This window comes from Pangasianodon hypophthalmus, chromosome 24 (assembly GCF_027358585.1).
Source record: "Pangasianodon hypophthalmus isolate fPanHyp1 chromosome 24, fPanHyp1.pri, whole genome shotgun sequence".
Lineage (NCBI taxonomy): Eukaryota > Metazoa > Chordata > Actinopteri > Siluriformes > Pangasiidae > Pangasianodon > Pangasianodon hypophthalmus.
Window position 1 is genome coordinate 2,354,177 of NC_069733.1, and position 14,040 is coordinate 2,368,216.

The 14,040-nt window shown below is 38.0% G+C and overlaps 1 protein-coding gene across 5 annotated transcripts in view; it reads left to right on the forward strand.

Moving 5' to 3' along the window:
* ppp3cca (protein phosphatase 3, catalytic subunit, gamma isozyme, a) overlaps positions 1 to 14,040 on the forward strand; it is a 33,598-nt gene that overhangs the window by 15,687 nt on the left and 3,871 nt on the right. For 2 of the 5 annotated variants that reach the window (XM_053229018.1, XM_053229016.1), the window contains exons 5-14: positions 707 to 852; positions 1,307 to 1,396; positions 1,507 to 1,646; positions 3,204 to 3,281; positions 3,650 to 3,744; positions 4,955 to 5,080; positions 5,433 to 5,510; positions 6,416 to 6,500; positions 7,619 to 7,716; positions 10,526 to 10,552. In XM_053229018.1, coding sequence (XP_053084993.1) covers positions 707 to 852; positions 1,307 to 1,396; positions 1,507 to 1,646; positions 3,204 to 3,281; positions 3,650 to 3,744; positions 4,955 to 5,080; positions 5,433 to 5,510; positions 6,416 to 6,500; positions 7,619 to 7,716; positions 10,526 to 10,552 — 963 coding nt within the window. The remainder of the gene's footprint in view (positions 1 to 706; positions 853 to 1,306; positions 1,397 to 1,506; positions 1,647 to 3,203; positions 3,282 to 3,649; positions 3,745 to 4,954; positions 5,081 to 5,432; positions 5,511 to 6,415; positions 6,501 to 7,618; positions 7,717 to 10,525; positions 10,553 to 14,040) is intronic. The other 3 variants (XM_053229017.1, XM_026940244.3, XM_026940246.3) reach the window with 3 other exon arrangements.

Below are 14,040 nucleotides of genomic sequence, written 5' to 3' on the forward strand. Positions count from 1 at the left end.
TTATCCGTTTATAATTACGTTTATTGTTGTGAAACGTCGGCGAAACAGGTTAGTTCCTGTTATCACTTGCGTTATAGCAGCTGTATACAGTTGTTCCCTCAGCAGCCTCTTTTGAAATTAATAAGAAAAAAAAAGTCATAGTTTTGTATCTTAAACTTAGTCACATTTTACCTCTGACTGTTTACAAAGTTCTGACACTGGAGACTCCTTCCATAAATGTTAAATAAGCATCTACACACAGAAAACTTCACCTTCACCATATAAGTCTGTTTTTTGGGGAAGCGTCTGCCGTACCTGTGAATGAGCTGTTACTATAGAAACTCAAAATTTCAAAATTTGCACTCTTGTCAAAACTGCTGTTGTTAAACAAAATTAATTCTGAATCAGTCAAAATTGTGAATTCAACAGCTCCAAGGAAAATAACTGTGGAGAACAAGTTGTGCATGTTTACACGATGGAACATGACTAGTGTTAGAGTGATAATATAAATACTAGTCCAGTGTAGGGAATAGTGAAGAGGGAAGCATCTTGTTCAGACGTAATTTCGTCAACGACTGGTCTTCTAGAACGAATCGTCACGTGTCATCAATTCCTGATTATACCTTAGAGAGAGAGAGATGGAGCTCCTCACGACTTTCCCTTATATAACCTCTGTGTTCTCACACTCTCTGCTGCTGTCCACCCACACCTTCTTTTGTCTTGGCAGGTAAAATAAAGTACTCGGAGCGCGTGTACGATGCGTGCATGGAAGCGTTTGACTGTTTGCCCCTCGCCGCTCTCCTTAACCAGCAGTTCCTCTGCGTTCACGGAGGCCTTTCGCCCGAAATCAACTGCTTAGACGACATTAGGAAAGTAAGTAACCATTTAAGATAATGCAGAATGATCAAGTCTTGATTGTGAACTTATCATTTCCTGTATAGCTGAAGAATAAGAAGTGAAGAGGATGAAATATTTGCCTTGAAACTCATAAAGAAAGGAAGAAGCAGCTCCAAGAATATATTAAGCTGATGACAGACGACTGCATTTTGATTTATTGGTTTAATAAGGTGCAACTCTGTGTTTATCGCAGTTGTCTAAGCTTCAGTGTAATAAATTACATCCAGGAAGATACATATCTGTTGACGTGACTAGACTAAAATTCATGGAATATCCTCAGACGCAGAGGTTATGACGTTGTTTTTTTTATCTTTAGTGACAGTATTATGGCATTTTCTCAGAGTATTAATTGAGATGATTCAAAAACTGTCTAGTCTGCTTGATTGATGATCAACAGTGAACCATGAACCATAAACCATGTTTTGAATAGATTTTGTTAACAGAATACTTTCTCAAGTGGATTTACAGACGAACATTGTGTCCTGAGGATATATTTATACAGAAAAAGTTCATTTTAAAGGTCTGTATTCAGAAAATGGGACTTTAATGACTGCAGTGGAAAAGCAGGAATTTGGCGCTAAAGGTAAAATCAGATGTTCTTTTCCTCTGTCTGTCTGTCTGTCTGTGCAGTTAGACAGGTTTAAGGAGCCGCCAGCGTTCGGGCCGATGTGCGATCTAATCTGGGCGGATCCGGGCGAGGATTACGGCAGTGAAAAGAGCTCTGAGCACTTTAACCACAACTCGGTGCGAGGCTGCTCGTACTTTTTCAGGTGAAGACCACTGATCACGTATCTTGATCATGATGATGTGTGTCATTTTGTGTATTTTTGACATTTTTTAAAAATAGATACTCTTATTTGTGTCTACAGTGCCAAGAGACTTGTACTTTAAAGCTCTAAAACATAAATTTTAGTATATCAGTATATACAGTTATATTTGGGCTATTTATTAGAGTCATAGTTTTTTTCCTCGACTTTGAATTGACAGAACACTTTGGTCCAAGTTTGGCCTGTTTGCTTTTGAGTTATTGAGGTTTGGATTAAACTCATTCAATTCAAGTGAACTGTCAGACAGGATAATAGGAATGAAACCTCAGTAATAAATATGAATATAGCTGCAAGCTGCGATTAAGGGGGCCAAGCACTTTCTGGCCCCAACACTTAGCGACAAAGGACCATCAGCGCTTGTTCCCAAGGGCAAAACGTCAAGCTGTTGTTGACTGCCTCAGGTCCTGTTTTCGGTAGCCCTCCCAAGTTGCAAATGAAATTTAAGTTTATTTATTAATTTAAGGTCATGTTGCTAAACACATGTGTCAAGATTGGTGCCAATATATAGAAGTGTTGCTGAGATACGTCCTCAATTCCTGTTTGGTGGATTAGCCATCAAATTCATTTGCAGGTTTTGGACGCAAATCAAAAATCAGAGAGAAGAGTTTTCTTTGGATTCATCTCATGATTGTGTGATACAAATTTTGCTTTATGGATGAATCATCTATCATATTAAATTCTTAGAAACAAGGTTTGTCCGGATTGGTCTCACGATGCAGTCTTGGAAAAGATTAATAAAAAAACAAAACAAAACAGTTTTTGTGAAAATTCAAAATGGCTGATTTTTGTTTGACAGATCACAAATTTGTTACATCAACATCACCTGGGATGTTCCAGGGAATCGCCTTTGGTGCTTGGCCCCCTAATAGCTTTGATAATGGTGCGCTTCCATCACTGTAATAAAACAAATTGCGGACCCTATGGTTATGCTTCACAGACCCCACTTTGAGAAGCGCTGCTGTAGTAAGTCGACTCAAGTGTGATAGGAGAGTCAGTGTAATAATGTACATGAGTCACGACTGTACTAATATACTAGCCACATGGAACCCAGTTCAGATCTCACCATTTTAAAGCAATGATGAGTGAGTTTAGAGATCGGTTTTGTGAAAGATGCCCTTCAGCCCATTAGACTGTGTCATTAAGTCCTCCTGAACCTCGAGTGGAAATCTCTGATTCGAGACTGGCTCCTGGAAACAAAGTGCTGACCTGTTTCCCACAGCTGGGTATATGTGTGTGTGTGTGTGTGTGTGTGTGTGTGTGTGTGTCCGTCCAGCTGGCCTCGGACTGTGCCACACTCACGTACCACTAACTAAATGCAGGTGTTGCCTGAAGGTGTTTAACCAAAAAATCCACAAAAAAAATGCATATCCACATTAAAGGGTTTTCTGGCAGATTTTTTGGCATGAGACATATTTTTGGAGAACTGGGGCATGCGTAGTGCCAAACCATTTCAGATTAGTGTGAAGGATAGAACCATGTGATGTTTCTTCTCTCTCCCAGTTATCCTGCTGTCTGTGACTTTTTGGCAAACAACAACCTGCTGTCAGTGATAAGAGCACACGAAGCCCAGGACGCAGGGTAAGTGCCTGTTTTTTGGCTAAATGTGTGTGTTTTCAAGCTTTTGTGTCTCTCTCTGTGTGTGTGTGTGTGTGTGTGTGTGTGTGTGTGTGTGTGTGTGTGTGTGTGTGTGTGTGTGTGTGTGTGTGTGTTGCACCCTGACGTCCTGGTTTGGTATTTGATTTGGTGCTACCTTTTGTTTTAATCTTTAACAGACCAAATTGGACACTCAGACAATTAGACATAATTGACAGAACTGAGCTCATTTCTGTCAGCCGTGTGGAACATGTGTGTGTGTGTGTGTGTGTGTGTGTGTGTGTGTGTGTGTGTGTGTGTGTGAATACGTGACTGTCGCAGCTCTAAAACAGCCCGTTTGTTTCCCTCTACAGGTACAGGATGTACAGGAAAAGCCAGACGACTGGCTTCCCCTCGTTAATCACCATTTTCTCTGCTCCTAATTACCTCGACGTGTACAACAACAAAGGTAAGCACACAACGCTCACGAACACTCGCACGTCTGTGCTAAACCTGGCTCGGGCTTGTTCAGGTGCTCCTGCTCTGATGTTTTCTTGTTTACAGTGCCAGCTATACAGAGAGATTTTTTTTGTTTTTTGTTTTTATTCTTTGCAACAAGGTTACATCATGTTCCGTTGTCAAGAAAAATACACCAGAGGTAGAAATGAAGGAAACAAAAAAAAGACGCCGTGTATTCCTAAATAAATAAAATCAAGTTGCAAATGCTGTGTACAGTTGAGCGCAAAAGTTGATGCACATGTTTAGACAAACTGAAAATGACAACGTAATTTAATTTCTCCCAACAAGATTTAAGTAAAGAAAAGTTACTTTAATATTTATGCAGTAAAAGTTACGTGTATTCAGAGTCAGGTTACGCACCTGCTTAAGTTGAATTTCTGAATTTCTGATTATGCAAATCACTTTTGTGTAGTTCGCGCCTTCAAGGTCGCCAGATTCTTCTTGAATAGAAGAAACAGGGTTTTTCTGTAGCGTCTTGCCCACCACCCTTAAACACAAAGATCTATCTTTAAGCCCTCAAAAAACAGGAAGTAGAAAATATGGACTGAAGAAGGGAATAGCGTTCATTTGCTTTGCTGTCAGATGTAATATAAAAGGCATTAAAAAATGAGAAATAAAACACTAATATGATGAGATATAAACGAGAAGATGGCAAGCATTGAAATAAATCTAATAGTACTCTAGTGTGTTGCCGATATATCGCTGCATGAATAGTCCTAGTGGTAATTATCACATTAATCACAGCAAAATGGCTTCCATCCTCATTATTCAGCAGATTATAGAATAGCACTTGATCCAGTGCATCCTATTTTTTGCAGTTTGGAATTTTTGCATTCGCAATGTCCTCCGGGTGACTTTAAATTGACAATACTATTAATTATAGTGTCATATTTATGTATTTAATATTGGCCTCGAATGGCATTCCATAGTGTTTTAGACTTACTTACAGCCCAAAATATAAATTTAAGCAGGGTGTATTGTGGTTACATTAAACTGTCGTATTTATGGACTCCTGGTCCTCACTCAAGCCTCTTCATATCCTCTGAGGTTTCGGAAACAAGATAATATGTAACGCAAACTAACTCATTTTTGCTAACAGTTAACATTTACGATTTCTTTTTCTGCCAACTGACCCACATCGTTACCGTACCCCGACCCAGCTGCTGTCTTGAAGTACGAAAACAACGTCATGAACATCCGGCAGTTTAACTGCTCTCCCCATCCGTACTGGCTGCCCAACTTCATGGACGTGTTTACGTGGTCGCTGCCCTTCGTCGGCGAGAAAGGTATCGGCACATTTCATCGCGCTTTCCCATTGGCTAGAATGCAGCTGTGTTCATCTCAGCAGGGTGTTGTGTGTACCTGCTAAAATGCAAGTGCTAAAATGTCCACGTCAACAATTACACACATTTTCTAATCTGTATATGCGGAGCGTTCGTCCCTGTGAACGAGCTGTTACTATAGAAACGAAAACGTATTACAACAAGGGTGTTAATTATAAACCTGTGATTTGAGTTACAGCTGGAACTACGGTCAGAGCTGCTTTTATAAAAAAAATGAATCAACACCGTCTGTCAGATTTGAGAACTTCGATGTCATTTAAACTTCATACGTGACGGCTGGTCTGTGTGTCCTCAGTGACTGAGATGCTGGTGAACGTGCTGAACATCTGCTCGGATGACGAGCTCATGTCCGAGGGAGACGACCTGTGTGAAGGTACCAGAGAGAAATCTGCGAATACACACATTAAATGACGTCTGTTCAGCTTTACACTCGAATCTGTAGCCATTTTGTGGAGTGTATTTGATTTATACATTTTTTAGGAAATGATTACGAGGGAATCAGATTGCTGACCTGGGATCAGTATTTGCTTTTATGTGAAAATATTATTGTGTAGACATGTACAAATATGTGATATCACAGATATTTTTAGGTCGATAAAATATAGTTAACCCTTGTTAGGTTGCCTAGGTAGGGAGCATTTTTTGGGTCTGGAAGTTTTAAAAAAATTTGGAACAACCAAAGGCCATGCTCATTAATGTTACCATTCATTCATCCTTAGTAACTGCCTGGTCAGGGTTGTTAGGATTTAAATTAGGTTACTAGTTTGTTTATTTTTTTGGAAATAGAACCAAGTAAGTTGGTTAGGAAATATCAGAAGCAGGTACAAACAAAAAGCAGGATTTCAAACGGAGTCCTGCGTGCATCTCTAGTGAAGCCCGATTATGAACTGGAGTGATGTAGCTGAGTTTGAGGAACTGTAAGAGCCAGAATTCACATGCCATGTTGACACTGCTAGCGTTTCTACATCTGGGGTTTGTTTCCATTGTTGTCCATTGTTTCCAGGGGAATAGTGGGTAAGGTTCATGCTTAATAAAAATAAACAAACAAACAAATAAATAAATAAATGAAATGGCAAAAAAATGCAGGTTTAGGCCACACCCACTTCGCGTTTAAATTTGAATGCATTTATGGATATAGTAGATAGATATATAGATACATACAGGGTCATTGTGTTGCACCTTTAGATTGGACAGTAATATCATGTTTGCATATTGTGTGTGTGTGCGTCTGTGTCTCTGTGTCTCTCTGTCTCTCTGTGTGTGTGTGTGTGATTTCAGGCGGAGCACCAGCAGCTCGTAAGGAGGTGATCAGAAATAAAATCCGTGCCATCGGCAAGATGGCCAGAGTTTTCTCCGTGCTCAGGTTGGTTCGTTTTCAAAATTGTTTCCTTCAGTTGGACGTGGATCAGTGTGAGAATTTCCTAAACGATTAGTGATAATATCGAAATAAAATTGGTTTTAAGGCTGAAAGATTTTCTGAAATTCAAAGCAGTGTAGATCTGTGTAAGTAAACTTGAAATAGAAATATGCATTTTTATTGTGGTGCCTCAAAGTAGTTGATTTAAAGAAATACATTTTACATATAATGTGAATTAAAAACAAAGTAGTCAATATTTTGGTGAAACCTTAATATTCAGTAGTTTTTGCTAACGGAGGAAGTTCATTTTTCATTTTCCAAACCGGATCTTTTCACAAATTTAAATTCTATTATAAGTAATTAAAATAAACAGTTAAAATAGGCTGCAGCTGCCCGTCCTCTCATCAACCTTAACAGCTGAAACATCCTGAGGGTTATATATATATTTTTTCCCCCTCTATCTGCTTCCTAAGGTTTTTCTGCGCTGCGTTTGCGATTTCAAACACCGTCTCGCGTCTGGACATCGTTCCCTCTCACTCCGCCGTCTGGGAGGGAGGCCTCATTACCAAAATGGGACACGGAGTTGAAAATAGATTTTACTGTTTATAAAAGAAGAGAGGAGCTCACTGCACACAATGGACTTTTGTCTGAAAGTGCACACACACACGCACGCACACGCACGCACACGCACACACACGCACACACACACACACACATGCTTGTCCATTAGGAATAATGAGGCAGCATCGGTGAGTCATGAGTGAAAGTAGCTGTATAATTAATTGCATTAGACATCGCTGCAGCGAGAGTAGGGAGGAGGGTAGAGAAGAGAGGAGGGTGGAGAGGAGGGTGGAGAGGAGAGGAGAGGAGAGAAGAGAGGAGGGTGGAGTGGAGAGGAGAGAAGAGAGGAGGGTGGAGAGGAGAGGAGCGCCGGACGTGTTGCGAAATCTTTTGTCTCATTTTTCGATAACGATATTCAGGATGTTCAGATTACCATTTAGCCCTCCCTTTTACTCCCGTCATGCTAATTGATTCTGTTGGATTCTGTGAATGTAGTGCTAATGAGGCTTGTGTGTGTGTGTGTGTGTGTGTGTGTGTGTGTGTGTGTGTGTGTGATCTCTCAGAGAGGAAAGCGAGAGCGTTCTGACCCTTAAAGGACTGACCCCGACCGGGACGCTACCTCTGGGAGTGCTGTCTGGAGGCAAACAGACTTTACAGAATGGTTAGTGTGCCTTAGTGTGTGTGTGCCTTAGTGTGTGTGTGTGTGTGCCTTAGTGTGTGTGTGTGTGTGTGCCTTAGTGTGTGTGTGTGTGTGCCTTAGTGTGTGTGTGTGTGTGCCTTAGTGTGTGTGTGTGTGTGTGCCTTAGTGTGTGTGTGTGTGTGCCTTAGTGTGTGTGTGTGTGTGCCTTAGTGTGTGTGTGCCTTAGTGTGTGTGTGCCTTAGTGTGTGTGTGCCTTAGTGTGTGTGTGCCTTAGTGTGTGTGTGTGTGTGCCTTAGTGTGTGTGTGTGTGTGCCTTAGTGTGTGTGTGTGTGTGCCTTAGTGTGTGTGTGTGTGTGTGTGCCTTAGTGTGTGTGTGTGTGTGCCTTAGTGTGTGTGTGTGTGTGCCTTAGTGTGTGTGTGCCTTAGTGTGTGTGTGCCTTAGTGTGTGTGTGCCTTAGTGTGTGTGTGCCTTAGTGTGTGTGCCTTAGTGTGTGTGTGTGCCATAGTGTGTGTGCCATAGTGTGTGTGCTTTAGTGTGTGTGTGTGTGCCTTAGTGTGTGTGTGTGCCATAGTGTGTGTGTGTGTGTGCTTAGTGTTATTGTTCATTAGTCAAACATTCAGCTCCAGAACTCATTTAAACTTCACACAAGTATCTGATCTCAAAGGTTTAGATACCTTTTTTATCTTATACTTTCTTATCTTATCTTATTTTATCTTATACTCTCATAATTTAGCATAACAAAATACAATATATTAAATTGTTATAGTGTTTTTATTTGTTTATAGTTTTTATATTTATCTTATTTTTATTATTATCTATTAATTTTTAATATGTATAGGATTTTTTAATAACTTAGAGTAAGAAATTAAAAAATAGAGAATTTTCATGTACTTTAGGATAATATCTAATAATAATATTGTTTTATTTACTATTATATTTTGTATATAAAAGTTTTATAACTACAGTAATTAGTAATTCGTGAGAACCCTAGTTTACGTTAACCTTATATCAAATTAAAAATGATTTTATTTGAGTTAATTTAATAGAAATAAAGGTGTAAGAAAGTGTACAGCTCATATTAGGAAAACTATTATTATGAAAACTTTGTGTATATTATATGTGTATATTGTTAAGCACAGTGTATTTGGGTTTAAACACAGAAATGTGTTTGTGTTGTGATCTCTGATCTACACACTGAACTTTTCAGACAGCGATATAATTCATGCGTCCACTAGAGGGCGGATCAGAGCCGAAACACTTCTGCTCATCAGTTGTTCGGCATAAACGCTGACTAATTTGGGTTTGGTTCTGGGACGCGTGCCGAGTCTTACACACACGGACGCCATTTCCGCATTTTTCACGATTATCAAGAACAGTAACTCAAAACAGCTCACTGCTATGACCTTAAACATCGAAATTATTGCAATTTTAAATTCAAATAATAATATTTAGAGAGAAAGTGTTACTACACAACAATGCCTCGAGTATCTGTGGGGATTTTTTTAAACACTGTGGAAAAGAAAAACTATTTATCTCATAGTTTCCTGCACATGTGACTGTGGTTTTCAAACTCTTTCTATTAGTATGTTATTCATTTTTTTGGTGTTAAATCAGGACTATTAATAAGCAAAATATCACTCGATTTTCTTTTTTATTTTTGCATTTAAAAAAAAATACTGTGGTAAAGAAAAGCTACAAAATAAACTATTTATTTTCCTTTTTTTCATAACTTCCTCCACATGACTGTGGTTTTCAAACTGTTTCCTAACGTCTCTGTTTTTTTTTTTTTTTTTTTTTTTACTGCTTGTTTTTATTTTTGTTGTTAAAATTTCTAACAAAAACCGTTTAGAAATTAGAAGCGTTAATACTCAAAACGTCTCGGATGTTTGTGGGGAATTTAAAACAACAAAAAAAAGTCATTTGTTCATTTTTTTTTCTATCATAAAGTCATTGTTGTTTTTTTGTTTTGTTTTTTCTGGTCATTTTCTGTTTTGTCGAATTTCTATGCGATTTGTTTAACAGTGGAGTGATTTTTGCTAAAATAGTTTGAGCGTATTTATTTTGCTCTTGTTCGTTAATCTGTGTAAAATCTGACAAACACACTGGCTTGGTTTCGCAACCGCCAGTTTCTGTTGCAATAATCTCACTGTTCCTGCGTGTGTTAATATTCTGCTTTCTGCGCAGAAAGCTTCAGCAATGCGTTTGATTCCGAAGTAATGCACTGCCTGACGCAAGACGTGCATTAAAAACGTTACCAAACTGTTTGGCCGGAAAGAGAACGGTTACTAAATATCTCAGGGGGGAAAAGAGACAGACTGAGACTCGTACGTTTTAGTAGCCTGATGCTGAAAAACAGAAAATCTTCCGGATTCCTTAAAGTCCATCTCTTTATCTTTTGCTGTTACGGAAAATCATTCTTTTCTTTACGATTTGTTTTTCATATGTAAACATGCCACCGTTAAATATAATATACGTGCGTCAGTTCATGTTTTCCGTCTCATAGGACGACTTTGGTGCTAATTTTTAAAAAATATTTTCATTTATAATATAAAAATATCGTCACTTTATACTTGAAGGATTGTGCATGAGCTGTAAGGAGAGTTTTGAAAAGGGGGTGTGGTCAAAGAAAATGGTATAAATTAATGATATAAAGTGATAAGTTATTCCTAAACCTTTACACGTCTGCTTAGCTGCTCTATATTTCTGGAAACCTTTTTCATTTTCTTTTCAATGTAAATAATTTACTTTGGCTTGCTTTGGCTTGTGCTGAGATCTAACCTCACCGACTCGCTCTTTCTCCTCTCCGCTCTGGGCTTCTCGCTAACGCAGCCACGCTGTTGGCGAAGGAGGGCAAAGGTAATCTCGCCATCCGTGGATTCGTCTGTGGTGTTTCCTGTCCCAGTGTGTTGTGCTGTTTGTTTTTTGTTGCCTTTCCTTGTGCTGTGTGTGATATTGTGAAATTCAGGAAAATCTCTGTTCTTGCACACGTACATAAATTTAAAAAAAGAAAGAAAGAAAGAAAAGAAAACGCACCTGGCTAGTTTTAGTAGTCAGTACTCCGCCATCTTATCGTTAATGCCAGTGTGCAATATTGAATAAGAAAAAAGTTGTCATATGTCCATTTCAGTACTGTTCAGTACTCCTCCACATCTACGCAGTACCTTGTATAAGTATTCTCCAAGCTTGAACTGAAATTGTCATGAATCTACACAAATCTAATCCATAATACTGAACTAATAATAATAAAAGTTTCTGTGATCGCATAAATAGGAATTGGATTTATAGGACCAATGTATTTAATCAAATATGCAACCATATATAACCATAAACATCTCATGAATCTAGCTTTGCTAACTCGCTAGTATAATAAAGTAATGAAGTGCCACCTGAATAATTAGCCAACTTGTTAAGTCAAACTGTGTGTTACATTTTTGCGCTACAAGTGAATTTATTTGTCCTGAAGTCTACAGTTATACTGACTCGCTCGCTTGGGTTTCTTACTAGGGGCAAGAATATGGTATTAAATACACTATATGGCCAAAAGTTTGTGGACACGTGACCATCACATCCCTGTGTGGTTCTTCCCCAAACTGTTGCCACAAAGTTGGAAACACACAATAGTCTAGAATGTTTTTGAATGAGGTAGCATTAAGATTTCCCTTCACTGGAACTCTGGAGCCTAACCCAACCATGTTCCAGCATGACGATGCCCCTGTGCACAAAGCGAGCTCCATGAAGACATGGTGTGTGAAGGTTGGAGTGGAAGAACTCGAGTGTCCTGCACAGAGCCCTGACCTCAACCCCACTGAACACCTTTGGGATGAACTGGAACACCGACTGCACCCCAGACCTCCTCACCAACATCAGTGCCTGATCTCACTAATGCTCTTGTAGCTGAATGAACACAAATCCCCACAGCCACGCTCCAACATCTAGTGGAAAGACTTCGCAGAAGAGTGGAGCTTATTATAACAGCAAATCTGGAATGTTTAGAAAGCGCATATGGGTGTGATGGTCAGGTGGCCACAAACCTTTGGCCATATAGTATACATCATATATGATTCTCAAAGAAATTTCTACAATTCATGATATGTATTACAATATTTAGGTTTGCTAAGAAACGTTTAGCAAAAAAGTGGTAGAAAAACTATTATTTCATTTTAAAAAAAGTAAACTGTTCAACACTAACAAGGAGGACAAACAAACAAAAACAATCTGAACAAATGTTGAACATTTTGCAATTTCTACGTTGGAAGAAACGTTCAGAAAAAACAGAAGTAGAAAAACTGCAAAAAGAAATGATTTAACACTGAAAATTAAATGAAAATAAAAGCGATCTCTAATATAATACAAAACTGAATATTCTCAGACATTTCTATGTTACACAATATGTATCACAATGCAAAGATTTTTTGATACTTTTGTTAAATGTCTATAAAAAGAAATTGTTTATCACTAAAAATGAGAAAAAAAGGGGGAAAATAAAATATTCTGTATAAATAACAAGTTTAAAGGCACAAAAATATTCTAACGATTCTCAAAGACATTTCTACGATACGCGATACAGTATGTCATAAGACGTAGGTTTGCTAAGAAACTTCTAGCAAAACAGTAGAAGAAAAACAAAAATAACAAAATGTTTACAAAAATAAAGTATATAACACTAAAAAGGAGGAAAAAGAAAAAGTATATAAAACAATAATCACTTTACAAGTTTAAAGATATACAATATATATTTTAAAAATATATACATTACGATTCTTGAAGCTTCTAGCAAGATAGTAGTAGAAAATTACTTTTATTTATTGTCGACAAATATAAATCGTTTCAGTGAAAAGCAGGAATGAAAAAAATTCTGTAAAAATGATTAACATTCTGCGATTTTTAAAGATTTTAACGATTCTCAGAGCTCTATCATGATGTGTAGGTTTGCTAGGAAAGTTCCAGCAAAACAGTAGTAAAGAGTTAAAAAGTGTTTCTTTAATAATCGTGTTTAAAGTCAACAAAAATAAATTATTTAAGATAATTTAAAAATCAGTTTAAAAAAGTAAAAAAAAAAAAATTTAAGATTTTAAAATTGTAAAGATTCAATGCAGAATTTAACATTAAAGCAGATGCTTTGAATTAGTTTGTAATTTAAAAAAAAAATTAAAATAAAACAAATTAGTTAGCAGAATATACGTGATATCACAATACACTTTTTCTGAGATATCACAGTATTAACGTTTTATCATAACATGGTAATTTTTAAGTTCATCTTTTCCCAATTTTGCTAATAAAGTCATTAGGAAAGAAATTTGGGATTTTCGTACAGGAAATGGCGAGAGTGTGGTAAAAACAGTACTGCAGTGGAGGGTGTGTTTGGCAGTCCTTCACTTCCTCTTCACAATTATTCACCATATGCAACAGTCTGCTCCAGCCAACTAATTCCCACGCTGCGCTCTGATTGGTCGAGGAGTGGCGTCCTCTCAGCACTGGTTATTTTCAGCCTCTAATCTCGTTACGTCAGCGCTGCGCCAGAACATACACACACTTATCACACATATCACACACACACTGCAGACACAGAGTGTTAAGAGTGCCACAGCAGGAAGCTCCTGAGTCATCGAGCTGCTTTCTGCTCACACAAAGTGTGTGTTTGTGTGTGTGTGTGTGTGTGTGTGTGTGTGTGAGATTATGGCTGTCCATTTGCATTTCCTTTTCACTCTGAACTGCATTTAATTCTCCTCAACTGTATTCCAGCGTTTTTTTTTTTTAAAAAAAGCAATGAGAGGACATAAAAGTGCTGCAGGTTGTGCAAGAATCTCTGTCGTCTATCTGTTTTCTGTCTCAGCTGAGATTTGCGGATTGCATGTGTGTGCTGTAGTAACACCTCTGATCAGCGGTGGACAAATCCGTAGCCCAGGTCAAACAGATTTCATGAGTCTTTTTTTGTCTTTTCGGAAAGACAAGAAGATTCAACAACCAGGAAAAGGAAACAAAAACCTTACTCATTACGGACTTTCTCAAAACCGACATTTTTATCATAAACTTTTGTTTGTTTCTCTTAGTCTGTATTAACACACTTGACATTGCTAGCAACTCAACAAACGTTATTACGTTATAGTAGCGTAGCTGGTTTCTGTGCGACTAAAACTTGAGATTGAGCAGCGCACTGGAGGTTACACATGCTACGAAATGCTAACAAGCTAATAAATGACGAATGATTTGTCCACCCTTGCTGATTTTTATGTTCATGTTTGAAGTGTTCTTGCATGCTGCTTCTATTGTAACATGACGAAATCAAAATGGCTGCTTGCTAAAGTCAGATTTAGGGAATTAATTGAAAAGATCATTGAACTTGG